Source organism: Mauremys reevesii, linkage group 1 (assembly GCF_016161935.1).
Source record: "Mauremys reevesii isolate NIE-2019 linkage group 1, ASM1616193v1, whole genome shotgun sequence".
Taxonomy (NCBI): domain Eukaryota; kingdom Metazoa; phylum Chordata; order Testudines; family Geoemydidae; genus Mauremys; species Mauremys reevesii.
In genome coordinates, this window is record NC_052623.1 from 125598510 (window position 1) to 125617722 (window position 19213).

General features: G+C 46.8%; 1 protein-coding gene across 4 annotated transcripts in view; it reads right to left on the reverse strand.

Moving 5' to 3' along the window:
* Positions 1 to 19213, reverse strand: part of HERC2 (HECT and RLD domain containing E3 ubiquitin protein ligase 2) — a 201145-nt gene that overhangs the window by 55236 nt on the left and 126696 nt on the right. For all 4 annotated transcript variants that reach the window (XM_039525659.1, XM_039525664.1, XM_039525678.1 and 1 more), the window contains 9 exons: positions 12117 to 12198; positions 11839 to 11982; positions 11069 to 11159; positions 8201 to 8378; positions 7894 to 7975; positions 7637 to 7808; positions 3776 to 3920; positions 1366 to 1591; positions 15 to 186 (listed from right to left, as the gene is read on the reverse strand). In XM_039525659.1, the coding sequence (XP_039381593.1) occupies positions 15 to 186; positions 1366 to 1591; positions 3776 to 3920; positions 7637 to 7808; positions 7894 to 7975; positions 8201 to 8378; positions 11069 to 11159; positions 11839 to 11982; positions 12117 to 12198 (1292 nt within the window). The remainder of the gene's footprint in view (positions 1 to 14; positions 187 to 1365; positions 1592 to 3775; positions 3921 to 7636; positions 7809 to 7893; positions 7976 to 8200; positions 8379 to 11068; positions 11160 to 11838; positions 11983 to 12116; positions 12199 to 19213) is intronic.

The following is a 19213-nucleotide window of genomic DNA, read 5'->3' on the forward strand; positions in this document are numbered from 1 at the left end:
GTTGGCATGCCTACCTGGCATACATGATTTGTAATGCTGTCAATATATGAGATAATGCTTGCTGTTTGGCAAGGTTCCCATCTAGCGACAGAAGAATCTTAGCGAGGGAAGGGCGGTTAGGTTTGGAACTGTTTACACCACTGATTTTGTTACTGGCAGCAGAAGAGTCTGCATCCGATGGGACACCTGGGAAAAAGAGTCAGACATGTTTTTAAAAAAAGACTATAATGCATAATAACTGGTTTTGTTTGATACCTGCCTAATGATACTTTTGGAAAGGATTCTTAGCCACAATTCCTGTAATTCTGATATGAAACCCAATACTAAACCTAGGTCAGCAACGACTTTCATGTAAAACAGAGTCATAGAATCATAGAATATAAGGGTTGGAAGGGACCTCAGGAGATCATCTAGTCCAACCTGCTGCTCAAAGCAGGACCAATTCCCAGACAGATTTTTACCCCAGTTCCCTAAATGGCCCCCTCAAGGATTGAACTCACAACCCTGGGTTTAGCAGGCCAATGCTCAAACCACTGAGCTGTCCCTCCCACCAATGAGTAAGTCTAAAACTTACTCATGAGAATGGAGACACCTCAACACCACTAGTTTCCTACTGGCCTCTAAAACAAGCTTTACTTGGACAAAAAATTAGCAGATAGAACTCAAGTTATTTATATATATTGTATATTTATGAAGCTCTGTTATTGCTGCAGTTCTGTCAGGTAAAAGATAGCTAATGGATTGAAAGACATAGAAACAGCTAAAATATTCTGATATTTTACATAGAACACTTTTGTTATGCAAGTCTGACTAAATCTTGGTTCTGATAAACTGGGAAGATGCCATCATAGAATGCTGCCTCCCTCTTTAACGGTGGTTACTTGTCTTAGAAATCAATAGGTAAGATAACATTTGCATCAAGAATTATTATTTGTAAGAGGCATATAATACAAAAATTTAATATTATGCTAGCATCCAAAAGCCCCAATCAGGGCAAGGCCCCAACATGATAGTCACTGTATCCCCCGCTCAAAAAAAGACAAAAAAGTCTACAGTCCAAGAAGAATCTCATTTTTTGCTAATGCATTTTGGACTTTGACAAACAGTTTAAGACATTTAAAAGTTCAAACTAGCGCTAACTTTTGTATGACTCCTCAGCTTCAGGGCATACAATGTTTTAGCTTCCCAAGTCTTGTTCTCTTCTCACTTCCTCCATTTTCAGCAAATCAGTATGTTTAAATGGCTTTCATCCTGCACAGCCACCTCGTCCCCCACACCCGTCCATCTATACACATCTACAACACCGCCCCAATCCACAAATATTGTTTAAAAATGTTAAGGAAATAAACACAAGCTTTGTATTACCTAGATAAGAAGCGCCTAAAGGGTCTCTAGCAGTTTGGAAGAGTACTGGCTCATGAACAGATGGTGTAGCTACATCCACTGTTGTCCATGCTACACTGTGGGAAGATCCACAAGCAACACGTGTAATTTTCTGGCCTTCTAAACCCTGTACAAGAGTGGGTTTTCTATTGACTGTAGTAGTTCCATTGCCTTGTTGTCCATGATCGTTGTCACCCCAAGCATAAACCTGCCAACAGACAGTTCTATATGTTACTTTGTTTCACTGAGTCTTTCATATAGTTATTTTCAAAATTACTACGATAGGATCTTATCTCTAAATGATTTACGTTACTAATTTAAGATATTTCCAGAGTACCTACCACCTTCATATTTAACAGCTGATGCTTTCAGGTTACATATGCTAATACAGCACATATGAGCTTCATTCTGTGAGCAGATTCATGTACTATTTCATTATTCTGGGTGTACATAAAGTTAAGGGGATTACTTGCACATGGATTTTACTGGGGCTCTGCGTAACTATGATATTTATGCTATCATCCAATATAGAGCAGAAATATGTCCTGTCACAGTATCATGATTGCTTCTGGATCTTAGGAAGTGAAAAGCAGGGGGCTGTCTATGAAACATCCCATGTTACCATAAATAATAAGGAACAAAAATGCAAAAGCTATATTAAGATGACAGTTAAGATTTAATAAATATATGAAGGCAAGAAAATTCTAAGTGACAATCACATTAGTATTTGTGCAGTGCTTTGAGAAGTAAAACAATATATTATAAAGAATATTTATTCCATTCAATAAGTATGTTAACCAATGGTTTTAGTTTATTATCCATTTATTGTGTGATGTTATGATTAATCAACATGTTATATCATATATATTCATTGTATGTTAACTAGAGTTCATTTGTAGGATTATAGAAGTATAAGATTGATCCATATTTAGAGGAATCATGTATTAGATACAAGTAAGACAAGCTGAAATGCAAGAACCCATAGACTGAGGCCTACAAGATTTTAGCTTAGCCATTTTAGGCCTTGGAGACAAGAAATGCTAACACAAGTAAATGACAGAGGAATAACCCGATGCCCTAAATTTATGGGAAAAGAGGTACCAACTAGTAATAATGTGAAAATCTAGCCCAACAAGGGTGGGCAAACTATGGCCTGCGGGCCGTGTCCGGCCCATCAGACTTTTAATTCAGTGCTCAAGCTCCCGCCGTGCAGTGGGGTCTGGGGCTTGCCCCGCGGGCTCCTAGAAGCAGCAGCATGTCTGCCCTCTGGCTCCTACACGTAGGGGCAGTCAAAGAGCTCCGCACACTGCCCCCGCAGCTCCCATTGGCTGGGAAACACAGCCAATAGGAGCTGCAGAGGTGGTGCCTGCAGATGGGGCAACGCACAGAGCCGCCTGCCGCGCCCTCCTGCACTGCAAACCCCTCAACCTCAGACCACCCCAGAGCCTGCACCCCTAGCTGGAGCCCTCACCCCCTCCCCCGCACCTCGACCCCCTCCCCCAGCCTGGAGCTCCCTCCCATTCCCTGAACTCCTCATTTCTGGCCCCACCGCAGAGCCCACACACACACACACACCCCCAGCCCGAGCCCTCACCCCGTCCCACATCCCAACCCCAGTTTTGTGAGTAGTCATGGCTTGCCATACAATTTCCATACCCAGATGTAGCCCTCAGGCCAAAAAGTCTGCCCACCCTAGTCTAGCCAGAAGATTAAATTTTAAATTATAAAATGCTGTAATAGTAAATCTTGTCTCCAACACGCATCTTAGACACAGGATACAGGTGGTACATCAGTGCTAATGAGAACCTACACAGCCTATTGAATTCGGGCTTCCTCATGTTTCTAAGGGACACAGAACAATAAGAAAGAGAGGGCTGACACTTTCATGTACATGCGCAGAAGGTAGGTATAGACAGAATCACATTATAAAAAAAGGTGCCCACAGAGGGAAAACTGAACTTCCTATGGGAAACCTCCAGCAGGGACCATCCCCGTATTGATGATCAATCCATGGGAAAGACATCAGACTAACACCATGTAGGATGATATGAGTATGTCTGTCTGTAGTTATAACTGGTGCATGAATATATTTAGGAATTTTATATGCGGTGACATTTATAACTTTGTTGGCAACTTTAATAAAACTGTTAAAAGATAGTGGATCTTGTTCTTGTGATTTTGTGTGTTACTTGTCTATGGTTTCATGTGTTCCTATGACCTCTAGATCTAGAGCAAACAGAGATAACTCTATTGGGTTTGAGACTGTAGACACCAGAGTCAAATCCACTGTAGTATAATTAACATTAAATAAAATAAAAAGATACAAATATTACTGCTTTTATTACATTACATTGCCTCAATATCTAGTTTTTTCTGGACCAGAGTAACTTACCTGTCCTGTGTCAGTGACAGCCAGGCAGTGAAGTGCACCTACAGCCACATGTACAATCTTCTTCCCTCTCAACCCTTCCACAACCTGTGGCTTTCGCACATGAACATCAGTGCCATGACCTAGCCTGAAGTAATCCCCCTTGCCCCTGGAACAGACAAGGAAGTAATTGTAAAATTCCAGGCAATTATATCGTTCCAAACAGTGCAATCCTTTGCCATTACACCTTTGCAAATTTAAATGGTTTATATATCCAAAGGGAAAGCACACGTAACAGCAATGCAAATTTCTTGATAATGACCTTGAAACCTGACTTTGAAAGACTTGTCTCTAGAGGGTAGTGAAAAATCTACAATTTTTCATACATTGGCCTCAATACTAAAAATGTACCATTTATTATTATTTTTGGGGAAGTATTGTGGTTGCATAAAATTCATTCTTTCTGTTTTGAAATATCTTACTATTATAAATTTATTTATACACCTCTACCCCAATATAACATGACCCGATAGAACGCCGGTTCACATACAACACGGTAAAGCTCTGACACGCTGCTCTGAGCAGCATGTTAAGGGTGTCGGGCCAGGCCAGGGCTGAGGGGTTTGTTAAGGGGCAGAGGGTCTCAGGGGCTGTCAGGGACTCCCCCCCAGGATCTGGGGGGCAGGAGCTGTGGGAGGGCACTTTTGGGGGCCCCGCAGTCCCAGAGTGGCCCGGGGGATTAGCAGGGGGCCAGGAGCAGCCCACTCTGCTTCCCTCGCCCCGGCCGTGTCGCTCGCGGAAGAGGCCTTGGAGGAAGGGATCCCCCCCGCACTCACCAGCAGCGGTGGAAGCGGAGGAGCCCAGCCACAGCCCGCTCCACTCCGCCAGCTCCCAGCCACAGTGCTCCGCTTCCCGCCACAGGTGAGTACAGGGGGTGTCCTTTCCCCAACCTCCCTGCACTCACCTGTGGCGGGAAGCGGAGCACCGTGGCTGGGAGGTGGCAGAGTGGAGCGAGCTGGGGCCGCGTCACTCTGCTTCCCGCCGACGGTGAGTGCGGAGGGCGTCCTTTCTCCAAACTCACTGCACTCACTGGCAGTAGCAAGTGGAGCAGCCCAGCCCCAGCCAGCTCCACTCTGCCAGCTCCCAGCCGTGGTGCTCCGCTTCCCACCGCAGGTAAGTGCAGGACCTTTCCCTAGGCGCCCCACAGTGACACGGCTGGGGCCGGGGCAAGGAAAGCGGAGAAGGCTGGGGCCGCGTCGCTCTGCTTCCCGCTGCAGGTGAGTAGGGGGAAGGGAGGGCATCCTTTCCCCAACCTCCCCGCACTCACCGACAGTGGGAAGCGGAGCGCCGTGGCTGGGAGCTGGCAGGGTGGAGCGTACTGTGGCTGGGCTGCTCCACTTCCTGCCGCTGCCAGTGAGTGCCTGTCAGGGGGTGGGGAGGGGTCGGAGCAGTCAGGGGGGATTGGGTAGGGGATGGGATCCTGGGGGTGATTAGGGATGGGGGTCTCTGGAGGGGGTGGTCAGGGAACAAGGAATTGGGGGGGGGGCAAAGCAAGTGTGATATAACGCGGTCTCACCTATAACACGGTGAGATTTTTTGTCTCCCAAGGACTGCGTTATGTTGGGGTAGAGATGTACTTAAAAATGACTTGTATTTTTTTAACTCATTAAAATCACTATCCAGCTTACATCTTATATAAACACAGGACCTGCACTGTGACAACTACTCACATGAGTAAAACTGCACATGTGCTTAACTGTTTACATAACTGAGGCTTCAGACAAGCCTCAAACACAGGTTACTTTTATTACCAACATATAAAATTTTCCTCAACTGTCTGAGAGACACCATTAACATTGCACTACTCAGTCTATTTTATGGCAATACCTCAAGATATTACCAACAGTATCAACCGAGTAGAAAAAAAATGGAGTGTTGGTTAGCGGTAACAATTCTCATTTTTCCCCATTGTATTTCATAACAGTGATCAGTCTCTGTTGGAAATCAAGTATCTCCAAATATCCTTAGCTTCAATAGTAATTTCCAGATAAAAACTATGTTACAACTGAACTGAATACATATCAGTAACATAAGGATAAAAAAAATTACTTGGATGTTCTAATTACCCCCGAAAACAAGTACTACAAACCCAGAAATTCAGAGTTAAACTTAAAAGAAATCCAAGCATGCTAGGTATGGAAATGTACAGCTGAGGCACACAAACAAGCTTAACTTTGCCTATCAGTGATGTCATGCAATAATCACGTTATGATTATTAAATATTTTCGTGTTTGTAGTCCCAGTTTAGATTTAACTTCTTTAAGACATTTGATTTTCTTTCCCCTGTCCCCCAACTCTTTGCAGTGTCAATACAGGAAGGGAAAATGGTGGCCCACGGGGCAACTTGGCTTCCCACACATCGAGAGCAATAGGGGACAGCGGTCATTCTGAAGGAGGACATCTTTAATAAAGGCACTGTTAGCTTCACTCTTGTCAAGAACAACAGGAGATAACCATTTGGAAAGACAGAAGATTGTTGTGGAATTCACTATAGAAAATTATTATTCATCAGCCTGTGCTGAAGAAGAAAAATTAGTTTATGAAGAATAAGGACAATCCTAAAGTTAAGTTTCTCAAATATAGCCTGCACATAAGAATTCAATTTAACCAAACGGGATGTTTGAAGACCCTGTGTTGTTCTGTTACTGAGATCATTGGTGGTAAAAAATATCTTCTGAGTTTTAAGTTTCATGAATTATCTTTAATTTTTACTTTAACTAACTAACCAATTCACTTGTAAGTTCTCAGGTGGGAAATTCTCATTCTGTACTCAAAGAGTATTCTAATATTGAGGAGAATATGCTGTATTCTCTACACATAAAGTGGCTGAATCCCTGATTTAAGTGGAAAAACTAATCCCTAACAATAGAATCACAACCAATCATTCTGTAATTAGAGAACATATATAAGATGCAGCAGTGCACTGCTTTAACATAAGAACCAAGAGGAACTGATATATATTATTTCACAGACAATATATAGAAGGCCCTACTTGAATCGTGGGATGATTGTCAAAAAATTGCAGATCAATTGCGGACAAGCCATGAAAGGGGATAAGGGGGAGGGATAGCTCAGTGGTTTGAGCACTGGCCTGCTAAACTCAGGGTTGTGAGTTCACTCCTTGAGGGGACCACTTAGGAATCTGGGGCAAAAATCAGTACTTGGTCCTGCTAGTAAATGCTGGGGGCTGGATTCAATGACCTTTCAGGGTCCCTTCCAGTTCTATGAGATAGGTATATCTCTGTAAATTGTGGAAAAGAATAATGGACCTTACTATTTTCAGTAATAAGATCCATTATTCCTTTTCCACAATTTGTCACTATTGGCCACCCAGGGCTGAGAAGGGGAGCTGCGGCCCTCAGCCCTGGGGTGGCCACTGCTCCCCACTGTTAGCCTCACACCCAGTAGGGCTCCCACTATCAACTGCGTTGGAAGTCAAAAACTGCAGAATCCACAATTTCCACAATATTGCAAGTTAAGTAGGGCCTCAACTTCTTTTATCACAATAATCTTTATTTCTATTTATTTTTATTGCACTGAAACCTATACACCCCAACCAAGCAAGGGTCCCAGTTATGACAGGCACTCTGTAAAGATTTAGTAAATGACAGTACCTTCCCCAAAGAGCTTATACTCTAACAGACAAAATGAAACAGGTGGGTGTACAAATAAGTGTGCAGGGGGAGGGAGTGGAAACAATAGGATGTTTTAGAATAAATTAAACGTGTGCACAAAGCATAGATGTAATAAGCCAGTCTGTAGCAATCAACACAACTCAAATGCCTTGACATTTTTTGTAAATATTTCTTAGCAACCTTGACATACCAGGTCCACACCACTCCAGATTTGGTAAGTGCCAAAGAGAACTGAGCCCCACACTCAATCTGGCACACGCTCTGGCCATTTAGTCTTTCAATGTTCTGAGGAATATTGCATCCTTCACTTCCTCCTCGGCCCAGTTTTCCAAAGTCACCATCTCCCCAGGAAAACACCAAACCTAGTAACACCAAGCAAACAGTACGTTAGACTATGATCACAATATTCCCATATGCTATGAAGTTGCTAAAGAAAGCTACTCCTACCTTCATCTGTCAAAGCCAGAGTCTGAGCATCTCTGCTTCCACAAGCAACTTGAATGACTCTGTGACCAAGAAGCACTTTAACCTATAACACACAGAAAAGTAAGCATGCTGCCTCAAAAACATTAAGTATATTTTAAAGTTTCACAGTAATTTCAAAGTATTTGTGACTTGTTTTGTTCTTTATACATCTAAGCTCACATTACAAACTGCTTTGGGATTCTTAGCTTTATTTCTCCCTTTATTTTCTTTTCTTGTGCATATACATACATATACACCACCACAATCAGGAAACACGTCATGTACTTACCATCTTCGGTTTGAGTTGTGTAGTATTGTCTCCATGACCCAGCCTGCCATATTCTCCAAGGCCCCATGTGTACAGTTCACCACTAGATGTGATGGCAGCACTGTGAGAACTGCCACAAGCAATATCACGGATACGCTTGGTTTTCAATGCTTCTATCAATCTTGGTTTATCACAATTCCTAAAGACAGAATAAAAGGATTTATCACCTTCTTTTGTGATGTCATGCAATATATTTCATGCCTAATGCTCCAATGCCTCATGTAATATTAAACACCTGAATAGCAAATCTGCCCTAATGCTAATATTTAAGACTTCAATGTTTCACTTTAAGTCATGGATTTAATTTATTTTTCTATTTATCTTAAAGGTATATTGTTCAAATCAATTTAGGCCAAAAATGTAGGTTTGGTAAAAAATAAACTTTTAAAAAGCTGAAAACATTTTCATTTTCCACTATTTTTAATGCAGTTCAACTGAAAATTCCTTTTTTAAGAAATGTTACGTAACACAAACTCACTGCAGTATCCTGATAATGAAGAACCAGAAAGATAAAACAGATTAAAATGTGTATGTTAAAAAGTGAAACTGAATTATCTGTCTTCATTGCCCATGCTGAGCTATTTATGAAAATTAATGGTAGAGAAAGTAAAAAGTCAAATATTTAAAATAGTCAGCTGTAATAATCCAGTGTTATCAGTTAGAAGTTTCTATAGATTGTATTTCTCCCGTGGACACATCTTCAAAAAAAAGATACTGAAATTCTGTTTTGAATACAAAGTTATGAACAAATTCTGTCTGAAAAAAGATATTCAGTATCTGCCAAATATTTTTTGCAAAATCCATTTCAGTCCCAAAAGTGGAGGGCCCCAGACCCTACATGCCAGCCCAGAAGCATGGCCTCTGATCTCTTGGTCCTGCTCTGCATAGGGTGGAGGAGGATGGCATAGAATGTTGTACACCTGGCTGAGCCTCCAACCTGCAGCGTAGGGAGCCAGAGGATGAGGAAAGAGGTGCCCATTCCTCTTCTAGCTCTGCTCTTCACAAAGGGACCAGACCAAACAAACATTCATTGTCAGCTGTCTGCTAGATTACTGAAGATGTTTCTTGTGAATATCACTGAAGCATTTGCCTGAGAAAGTAGAATGTCTTTTTGTTAAATTCAACCTGCTCACTGAATTCATAGTCTAGTTTTAATTTAAGTAGGTTTTCTAATGTGGTGTACATGCTACAACCATTACTAACATTTCTAAACAAATTAAGTAGGGCTTTGCAGAAATAAACTTCAACCTTAATAGTAAGGACCCAGTCCTTCCACTGTCCCAGCAATGCCTGGCAGGTACAGGGTTATCAGGGGGGACATCATGCAGGCAGCAGCATGGATGCAATGCCCACTAGTCAAGAATATTTTCTGTTTATATTTAATAAATAGAAGAAAATATCTAACAAACAATATATGTGCCTATACTTGAACTAATAAAGCCATATTTTGTCCTCCCTTGTCTCAAACTCTCCCCTTCTGTTTGTCACCCACACACTTGTTGAGTCATGTCTATTCTGAGACTCAAGCTCTGAGGCACATGCTGTATTTTTCTATATATTGTGTAAAGATCCTAAGAACACCTCTGAGAACTATACAGTATGAAGATCAATTTTCTATTGAATATGTTAATATTAAATAACTTGAAGATTTCCCACAAAAAGTGAGTATAAAACTATTTTTCTCAATTTTTCCTTGCTAAAAAGTGTTTGAAATTTATGAAAAAAAACTTTCAGGAGAAAAAAATCTACTCCCTAGCTGAAAAAAAGCACGCCCACCGTCAAAAGAAACAGATAGAATTACAAAACCCCTTGGCAACTTTAAAGACACCATACTTAGACTACAAAATTAATAATACAATAATGACTTAAGTAGATGGTATGGTGTGGGTTGTTGGTATCAAATACAATGTTGGTACTTTTGTTTTACTGCTTCAATAAAATATCTGATTTCACACAAGTAGCTTAGCTTGAGTGAGATATCAAATACTCAGCTTCTAATTCAGCTTCTGCCAGAAAACATTTCAAACTAACAGATATTTGGAAATATTAGATTTACAGATTAATGGTGCACCAACTTCTTTTTATTTATGGCCTGTCTACAGTACACTACAGTGTAGTATCAGAGTCCACTATACTGATCTGCAATTCTAAAGCATCTTCCATCAGCAATCTCAAGTAGCATAAAAATTTTAATACATCACAACAGCCTGCCTGATCCTGACACTAGGACTACTAATGCGAGTTTGAATTATTGCCATATGATAGAGAAAGGGTTTGACATGAGACATAGCTCAGGCAGGTACGGCAGCACCAATTCACCATGGAAAAAGCACTTTTAGCTTTAATTTGTTTTATCAACCATACAAAAACTTTAGTGGGCCTCTTACCTAGAAACTGAGGTGAAAATTGTGAAGAACTTCTAGAGAGCATGAGTGTAACCTTATCAGGCTGTGGCAGGCATTTCAACACCCCCACCACCACCCAGTGCATATTGACAATCAATATTCCTGCTGCCTCTCACGTAACTTTTCAATAATGAATATACAAAAGACACCGAATTAAACACTGACCTTGTGCATTCAGAGAAATCTATTTCTAAAAAGCTATATTAATTTTAACTTGAGTATCCCTTTAAAACTATTGAAATTGCAATAAAAGCTTAATTTGCAACATACAAAACTGATATATGTATTGCAGAAGAATCTTTTTGTAACACAATTCTTTATTACTAATATATTTAAATACTGTCACTGCTTGCTAGCGATGATTCAATATCATTTGTTTGAAATATTTCCTATTTCAAGGTACTACTAGAAATTATATCCTTACATTCTGCTGAAATGGCCAAGTTTTCCATCGTCTCCTTCGCCCCATGAAAATACCTTCCCATCAACAGTTAAAGCCATAGCATGCCGGCCACCTGCAAAGATTTAAACTGCAAGTTTCAAACAGTAAAGATGTATTTCTTCGCCCTCCAGTATGGAAGACCAGAATGTGCACATAATCAACAGGGCAGCAGAAGTCAAGCAAAAGCCGAGAAACATCCCATTGGTGCTGCAATTTAATATAGTGCTACGCTCTTCACCCCATAACTCTTTAATATATTCAAAAGCATTAATTTTCACATGGTCCACTGAGAAGGTGAAAAAACTTATTTTATAACTTTACTTTTTTTAAAAAGTATCCAGGGTGAACATTTTCCCTCAGTGAAAACAAATTGCTTAAGTAACTATTTTCAAAGTGAAAGAGTTAGCTAACATTTTTTAATAGGAAAATATTTCCAATGGATTGACCCAAAAATTACACTATGAAAAATCAGAAATTATTCTGAATTTAACTTTCAGAAAGATACCACAGCTTTATAGGTCAAAAAAATTAAGAGACTAAATTCACAGATTTCTATGGCCAGATGGGATCATCAGATCATCTAGTCTAACCTCCTTCACGCAGGCCATAGAATTTCAGCCAGTACTACTGTATTAAAGGCTCTATTCTATATCCTCTGCACTAGAACCATACAGTGCAGAAGAGACTACTTTCATGTTAAGCTTAAGTACATAATGTTTATGTTCCCATGGAGAAATGTAAAGAATCAGTACCTGAGTGAACAGCCACCTTCTTCACTACATAATTACTGAGAGCTGTAATCTGTCGGGGAATAGGCACAGTTCCACTGGATAGGCCTAAACCAAGTCTTCCATTAGTGGCTTCTCCACAGGCATATACTTTGCCCTCTACAGTTACTAAAAGAAAAAAGGTTTTAAATTTCCATTAATAAAAAATTCACAAATGAGAATTTATTCCTACCTCTTAGAAAATATTTTTACTTTTTATTTTGGGGCTGGGGGGGATGGGAAACCTTGCACAGTTATCCTACCTGCAAAAAGGCTTTTGGATCCACCAGCTACCTGTACTACATTCAAGGCAGAAAGTGTTTCAGAGAATGAAGGAACCTTGATCTAGAGTGTTTGGAGAAGAGAGAGATTATTGGATAAAATCAGATTTAAAAGTCGTTACTTGTACAAGGCAACCAGTTCTTTGCAGTGAAGTTCTAGTATGATAAACTGATTTATCTAATTTAATTAACCAGTGATTAATAAAATTTTATTTATTAGCTTTTCAGTGGCACTCACTACCCCATTATCTGGACACCTCACAGATAACCAATTAGTTAATTAATTGAAACAGATCAAGTGCTTAAAGCAAGGGAAGAGTGTGTTATATAAAATGAAGATAAATAAGTAACCACCACAAGGAAAAGGTGCAGTAGGATATACAAATTGTTGGGTTTTTTTAAACTATAATTTTCTTGAGTAAACAAACTCTAAATGTCAATCAGTGTATCGGAAATCAACATATATGAGCACATTGGCAGAATTTATTTTCTCTGTATCCTTTAAATTGCAGTTAATCCAAAAGTAAAGTTCCATAACAATATGGATTAGCTGTAATCAGAAAAACAGTGACAAAGTAACCTATACCCCCCTTCATTACAATTAAGTCTTTTGTCAGGCTGACTTTATATAAACAAAGGCTGACACTTTTTCAAGTGTTCATCATTAACATACACCTCTACCTTGATATAACGCTGTCCTTGGGAGCGAAAAAATCTTACCGCGTTATAGGTGAAACCGTGTTATATTGAACTTGCTTTGATCCACAGGAGTGCGCAGCGCCCCCCCCCCCCCCGGAGCACTGCTTTACCACATCATATCCAGATTTGTGTTATAACGGGTGGTGTTATATCGAGGTAGCGGTGTATATTAACATTAGAAATATCTCCCTATATTACTGAAGTAATATATTTATTTACTGATATGCAGCTAAAAAAAAAAAAGACGGTTACTCACCGTAGTAACTGTTGTTCTTCGAGATGTGTTGCTCCTATCCATTCCAGTTAAGTGTGTGCGCCGCGCGTGCACGGCATCTCGGAACTTTTTTACCCTAGCAACTCCGGCGGGCCGGCTGGCGCCCCCTGGAGTGGCGCCGCTATGGCGCCTGTTATATACCCCAGCCGGCCCGTCCGCTCCTCAGTTCCTTCTTGCCGGCTACTCCGACAGTGGGGAAGGAGGGCGGGTCTGGAATGGATAGGAGCAACACATCTCGAAGAACAACAGTTACTACGGTGAGTAACCGTCTTTTCTTCTTCGAGTGATTGCTCCTATGCATTCCAGTTAGGTGAATCCCAAGCCTTACCTAGGCGGTGGGGTCGGAGTGAGACGTGGCGGAGTGCAATACCGCAGAGCCGAAGGCTGCGTCGTCTCGTGACTGCTGCACCAATGCGTAGTGGGAGGCGAAGGTGTGGACCGAAGACCAGGTGGCCGCTCGACAGATGTCCTGGATGGGAACGTGGGCCAGGAAGGCGGCCGACGACGCGTGCGCCCTCGTCGAGTGTGCAGTGAGGCAGCATGGCGGCACGCGAGCAAGCTCGTAGCAGGTCCGGATACACGCAGTGACCCAGGAGGAAATCCGCTGGGAGGATATCGGCTCGCCTTTCATGCGGTCAGCAACCGCTACGAACAGCTGGGGTGAACGCCGGAAGGGCTTAGTCCGCTCGATGTAGAAAGCGAGCGCCCTGCGGACGTCGAGGGTATGCAGCTGTTGCTCCCGAGGCGAGGCATGCGGCTTCGGGAAGAACACCGGGAGGAAGATCTCCTGGTTGAGGTGGAAGGCTGACACCACCTTTGGGAGGAAGGCCGGATGTGGTCGAAGCTGCACCTTGTCCCCGTGGAAGACTGTGTATGGCGGACTAACCGTCAGAGCGCGGAGCTCAGAGACTCGTCTCGCTGATGTAATGGCGACGAGGAAGGCCGTCTTCCAGGAGAGGTAGAGCAGGGAGCACGTGGCTAAGGGCTCGAAAGGAGGACCCATCAGCTTGGCCAGCACGAGGTTCAAATCCCAGGTCGGGGCAGGACGCCGCACCGGCGGGTACAAGCGGTCCAGGCCTTTGAGGAAGCGGGAAACCATCTGGTTAGAGAAGATGGACCGACCTTCCACGGATGGACGAAAGGCGGACACTGCTGCCAGGTGAACTCTCAAGGAGGAGACCGCAAGACCTTGCTCCTTAAGGTACCAGAGGTAGTCCAGGATGGTAGGGACAGGGACGACGAAGGGATTGAGGCCTCGCTGGTCACACCAGAGCGCGAACCGCTTCCATTTCGCCAGATAGGTGGAGTGAGTGGAAGGCTTTCTGCTCTCTAGTAGGACTTGCTGAACTGCCGTGGAACAGCCCCTCTCCGCGTGGGTCAACCACTCAGGTACCAAGCTGTGAGATGGAGGGACTGCAGGTTCGGATGGCGGAGTCTGCCGAAGTCCTGGGTGATGAGGTCCGGCCACAACGGAACGGGGATGGGATCCCGAACAGAGAGCTCGAGCAGCAGGGTGTACCAGTGCTGCCTCGGCCAGGCCGGCGCTACGAGTATGACGTGGGCTCTGTCCCTCCGAAGCTTCAGGAGCACTCGGTGCACAAGCGGGAACGGAGGGAAGGAGCAGAGGAGGCGATCCGTCCAGGGGTAAAGGAAGGCGTCCGACAGGGAGCCCGGCGAGCGACCCCGGTATGAGCAAAACAGGTGGCACTTCCTGTTCTCCCTGGAGGCGAATAGGTCTACTTGGGGAAACCCCCACCTCCGGAAGATTGTGTGGACGACATCGGGACGGAGGGACCACTCGTGGGAGAGGAACGACCTGCTGAGATGGTCGGCCAGCGTGTTCTGCACTCCCGGAAGGACGCTTCCAGGTGAATGGAGTGGGTCACGCAGAAGTCCCACAGGAGCATCGCCTCCTTGCAGAGGAGGGAGGAGCGGGCTCCACCCTGCTTGTTCACGTAGAACATTGCTGTTGTATTGTCCGTGAACACTGTCACACAGCGGCCTTGTAGGCAGGCGCGGAAGGCGCGACACGCCAAACGGATCGCTCGCAGCTCGCGGACATTGATGTGGAGAGCGAGCTCTTGGGGCGACCAAAGGCCTTGGGTGTGAAGGTCGCCGACGTGAGCTCCCCAACCGAGCGCTGAGGCATCCGTGGTCAGAGTGGCGGACGGGCGAGGAGGGTGGAACGGGACTCCGGCACACACGACCTCCAGGTCGAGCCACCAGCTGAGGGACTCGAGGGTCGGCCTGGTGACCGTGACCACCATGTCGATGGGGTCTCGATGCGGCCGGTACACCGACGCGAGCCAAGACTGGAACAGGCGGAGGTGGAGCCGCGCGTACGCGGTGACATACGTGCATGATGCCATGTGGCCCAGGAGGCGGAGGCAGGAGCGCACCGTCGTGGTCGGGAACGACATGGAAGTAGGCGTCCTTCATGTCGAGGGCGGCAAACCAGTCTCCCGGATCCAGAGAGGGAATGATGGTCCCCAAGGTGACCATGCGAAACTTGGGCTTGAGCAGGTACTTGTTCAGCTCGCAAAGGTCCAGGATAGGACGTAGCCCCCCTTTCGCTTTGGGGATGAGAAAATAACGGGAGTAGAATCCCCTGCCCCGCCTGTCTTGAGGCACTGCTTCTATGGCACCCACGCTCAACAGAGTCTGAACCTCTTGTAAGAGGACTTGCTCGTGAGAGGGGTCCCTGAAGAGGGACAGGGAGGGTGGGTGGGAAGGTGGGGGCGAAACAAATTGCAGGCGGTATCCCGACTGGACTGTTTGAAGCACCCAGTTGTCTGTTGTTAATTGGGACCACGCCGAAAAGAAATGGGAAAGGCGGTTGTAAAATAACGGGGAAGGATCCGGTAGGGAGAGTGATGGGCCGTCCTCGAGCGTCCCATCAAAAGGCCTGCTTGGCCCCCTGAGGGGCCTTGGAAGAGGCCTGGCCCTGGCTACGCCGATTGCCAGAAGGACAACGGCGATTTTGAGCCGGTCGCCGGCTATTGTACGGCCGATAGCGTTGCTGGTAGAAGGGCCGGGAGGGTTGCTGCCGGAAGGACCTTTGCTGTGTCGCCGGCGTGTGCATCCCGAGGGTGCAGATGGCAATGCGGCCGTCCTTCAGGGTCTGGATCCGAGAATCTGTCTTCTCGGAGAAGAGACCCTGCGTGTCAAAGGGCAGGTCCTGCAGAGTATATTGTACCTCCGGCGGCAGGGTGGAGGACTGCAGCCAGGCGATGCGCCGCATCGACACGCCGGAGGCTAAGGTCCGAGCTCCGGAGTCCGCAGCGTCGAGGGCGGCCGTAATGGAGGACCTAGATGATCTCCTTCCCTCTTCCAACAGCGCCGCGAACTCCTGGCGGGAGGCTGATGGCAGGAGCTCTGTGAACTTCGCCAGGGACGTCAAGATGTCATAGACATACCTGGCGAGGAGGACCATCTGGTTAGCAATGCGCATCTGTAGGCCGCCTGCCGAGTAGACCTTGCGGCCTAGCAGGTCCATGCGCCGGGCGTCTTTGGACTTAGGCGCAGGGGCAGGTTGACCGTGCTTCTCGCGGTCGTTAAACGATTGCACGACCAGTGAGTCCGGGGTCGGGTGGGTATAAAGATACTCATAGCCCGTAGGGGGAACTGAGTATTTACGCTCAACCCCGCGTGCCGTGGGAGGGAGGGATGCGGGTGTTTGCCAGAGCGTGGTGGCGTTTTTCTGGATTGTCCTCACAAAGGGCAACGCCACACGCACGGGAGCGTCCGCGCCCACCATGTTGGTAATGGGGTCCTCGTCCTCCTGGACCTCCGCTACTGGGAGATCCATGGCCGTCGCCACCCGGCGAAGCAGATCCTGGTGGGCCTTCAGGTCAATGGGCGGCGGTTCCTTGGCTGAAGCATCGGCCACCGCCTCGTCCGGGGAGGACGATGAGGACAAGCCCTGCACGACGGCCTCCGCCGCAGGGGCTGTTGACTGCGCCTCGGCCGGGTCGTGCTGCATGGAGGACTGGTGGTCCGGTGGAACGGAGGGCTCGCGTCGAGGAGAAGGAGCCGGCCGGCTAACCGTCGCCTCGGGGACCCTGCACTCGGAGGCCAAGTCTCTCGGGGGAAACTGTACGCCCTGCGTTTCATACTGGGCCCAGGGAACCCAAAAGCCCCACCGTTGAGACCCCTGAGGATCGCCGTGTGGGGTCGGTGGCAGGTGCGCGGTGCTGTCAACGCCGGAGGCCACCGATGCTGGGCGGGATGGCCAAGGAGGCGCTGAGGCGCTGACGGATTGTACCGCCGAAGGCGGCAGTCTGTCCGCAGACGGTGCCGAGGGATGGTGTGTGTACATCCGGTACCGGGACGGTGACCGAGAGCGCCGGCCACCGCGGTGCCGGGAGCTCGACCGGTGCCGGGAGCTCGACCGGGAGCGGGATCTGCGGTGCCGGGAGTGGCTGCGGGAGTCGCGGTGTCGGGAACGGCGCCGAGACTGAGACCTCCGGCGGTGCCGACGCGACGGCGATCGGGACCTGGATCGGTGCCGGGAGTGCGACCGGTACCGGGATGACGAACGGTACCGGGACTCCGACCGGCGTCGGGATGGCGACCGGTACCGGGACGGCGAGCGGTGCCGAGATCGGGAACGGCGACCGGAGCGTGACCGGGACCGGGAGTGTCATTTGTGCCGGCGGTCCGCGGAGGGCGGCCGGATCATCATCGCCGGCTTTCCTACGGACGCGACAGCCAGCACCGGCGGTGCCGGGGGCCGGAGGCTCGGTGCCTCTACGAGCTGTATCAGCTCACGCACCGCGGAGAATGTCTCCGGCGTCGACGGCAGTCGTGGCTCAACCGCGGACAGTGCCGGGGAGCGTGGCGGTGCCGGACTCGACGGCCCTTGCGTCGCCGGAGTCAACGGCCCGGTGCCTGCCTGGCGCACGGCCACCGCGGGAGTCGCAGGTGGCGCAATAGTCATGGCTGAGTCCTCCGCGCGGGACTTAGCGATCGCCTTTGCCAGCCTGCGGTTCCTAGCAGACAAAAGGGAGCGGTGCCGGGTCTTCTCAGTTGCTGGCTGAGGCTGCGGCGCCGCGGTGCCGGAGTGGCTCGGAGCAGCCGGTGTGCTCTGCACCGATGAGGCTCTCGGTGCCGGCGCGGCCGGTGCCAGGGGCTGTAGCGACGCCTCCATGAGGAGCTGCTTAAGTCTATTGTCCCGCTCCTTACGCGTTCTCGGCTTGAAGGCGGAACAGATCGGACACTTGTCTGTGCGATGACCTTCGCCGAGGCAACGAAGACAGGCGTCGTGCGGGTCCCTGATTGGCATAGGCCTCTGGCAGATTGCGCAGGGCTTAAAGCCTGGTGCCTTGGGCATGAGCCCGCACCGGGAGAGGAAAGGGAGGGGAAACCCCCCTAACCTTATCACTAAAACCTAACTAACTAACTATAACAACTAACTACACGTACTATGAACTAACTATATACAAAAAACCTTTAGCGAGAGCTAGGGTAGTGGAGGACAGAGAGCACTCCACAGTTCCAACTGGCCGTCACGGGCGGTAAGAAGGAACTGAGGAGCGGACGGGCCGGCTGGGGTATATAACAGGCGCCATAGCGGCGCCACTCCAGGGGGCGCCAGCCGGCCCGCCGGAGTTGCTAGGGTAAAAAAGTTCCGAGATGCCGTGCACGCGCGGCGCGCACACCTAACTGGAATGCATAGGAGCAATCACTCGAAGAAGAATCTTGTGTTACTAAAAAGACTTCTCTATTACAATTAGTGAAAAAAAAATTCTGAAGGATAATTGATAAAACATAGTGAAAGGCTGAGGGTTTGCATTTGGTTTTTGTTATGGCAGCTTATCCTTACCACAAAAAGAGATGCTGTTTACTTTTAAAAGGTTTCTGGCTTCTGAAACTTTCAAGTTTTTATATTTTATTTTCCAACTAATTTTGTCTTTCTCTACGGCTTGATCCAAAGCCCACTGAAGTCAAACAGAAGAATCCCATTGACTTTAATGGCAACCGGAATCAGGATCCAACTGGGGAAAAAATCATTTCTCCCCCAAATTGTATTTCTAAATTGATAAGTTATGTATCTGTGCACTGGCATCAGTGTCAACTATAATATGAGTAACTCTGGGAACTGCAT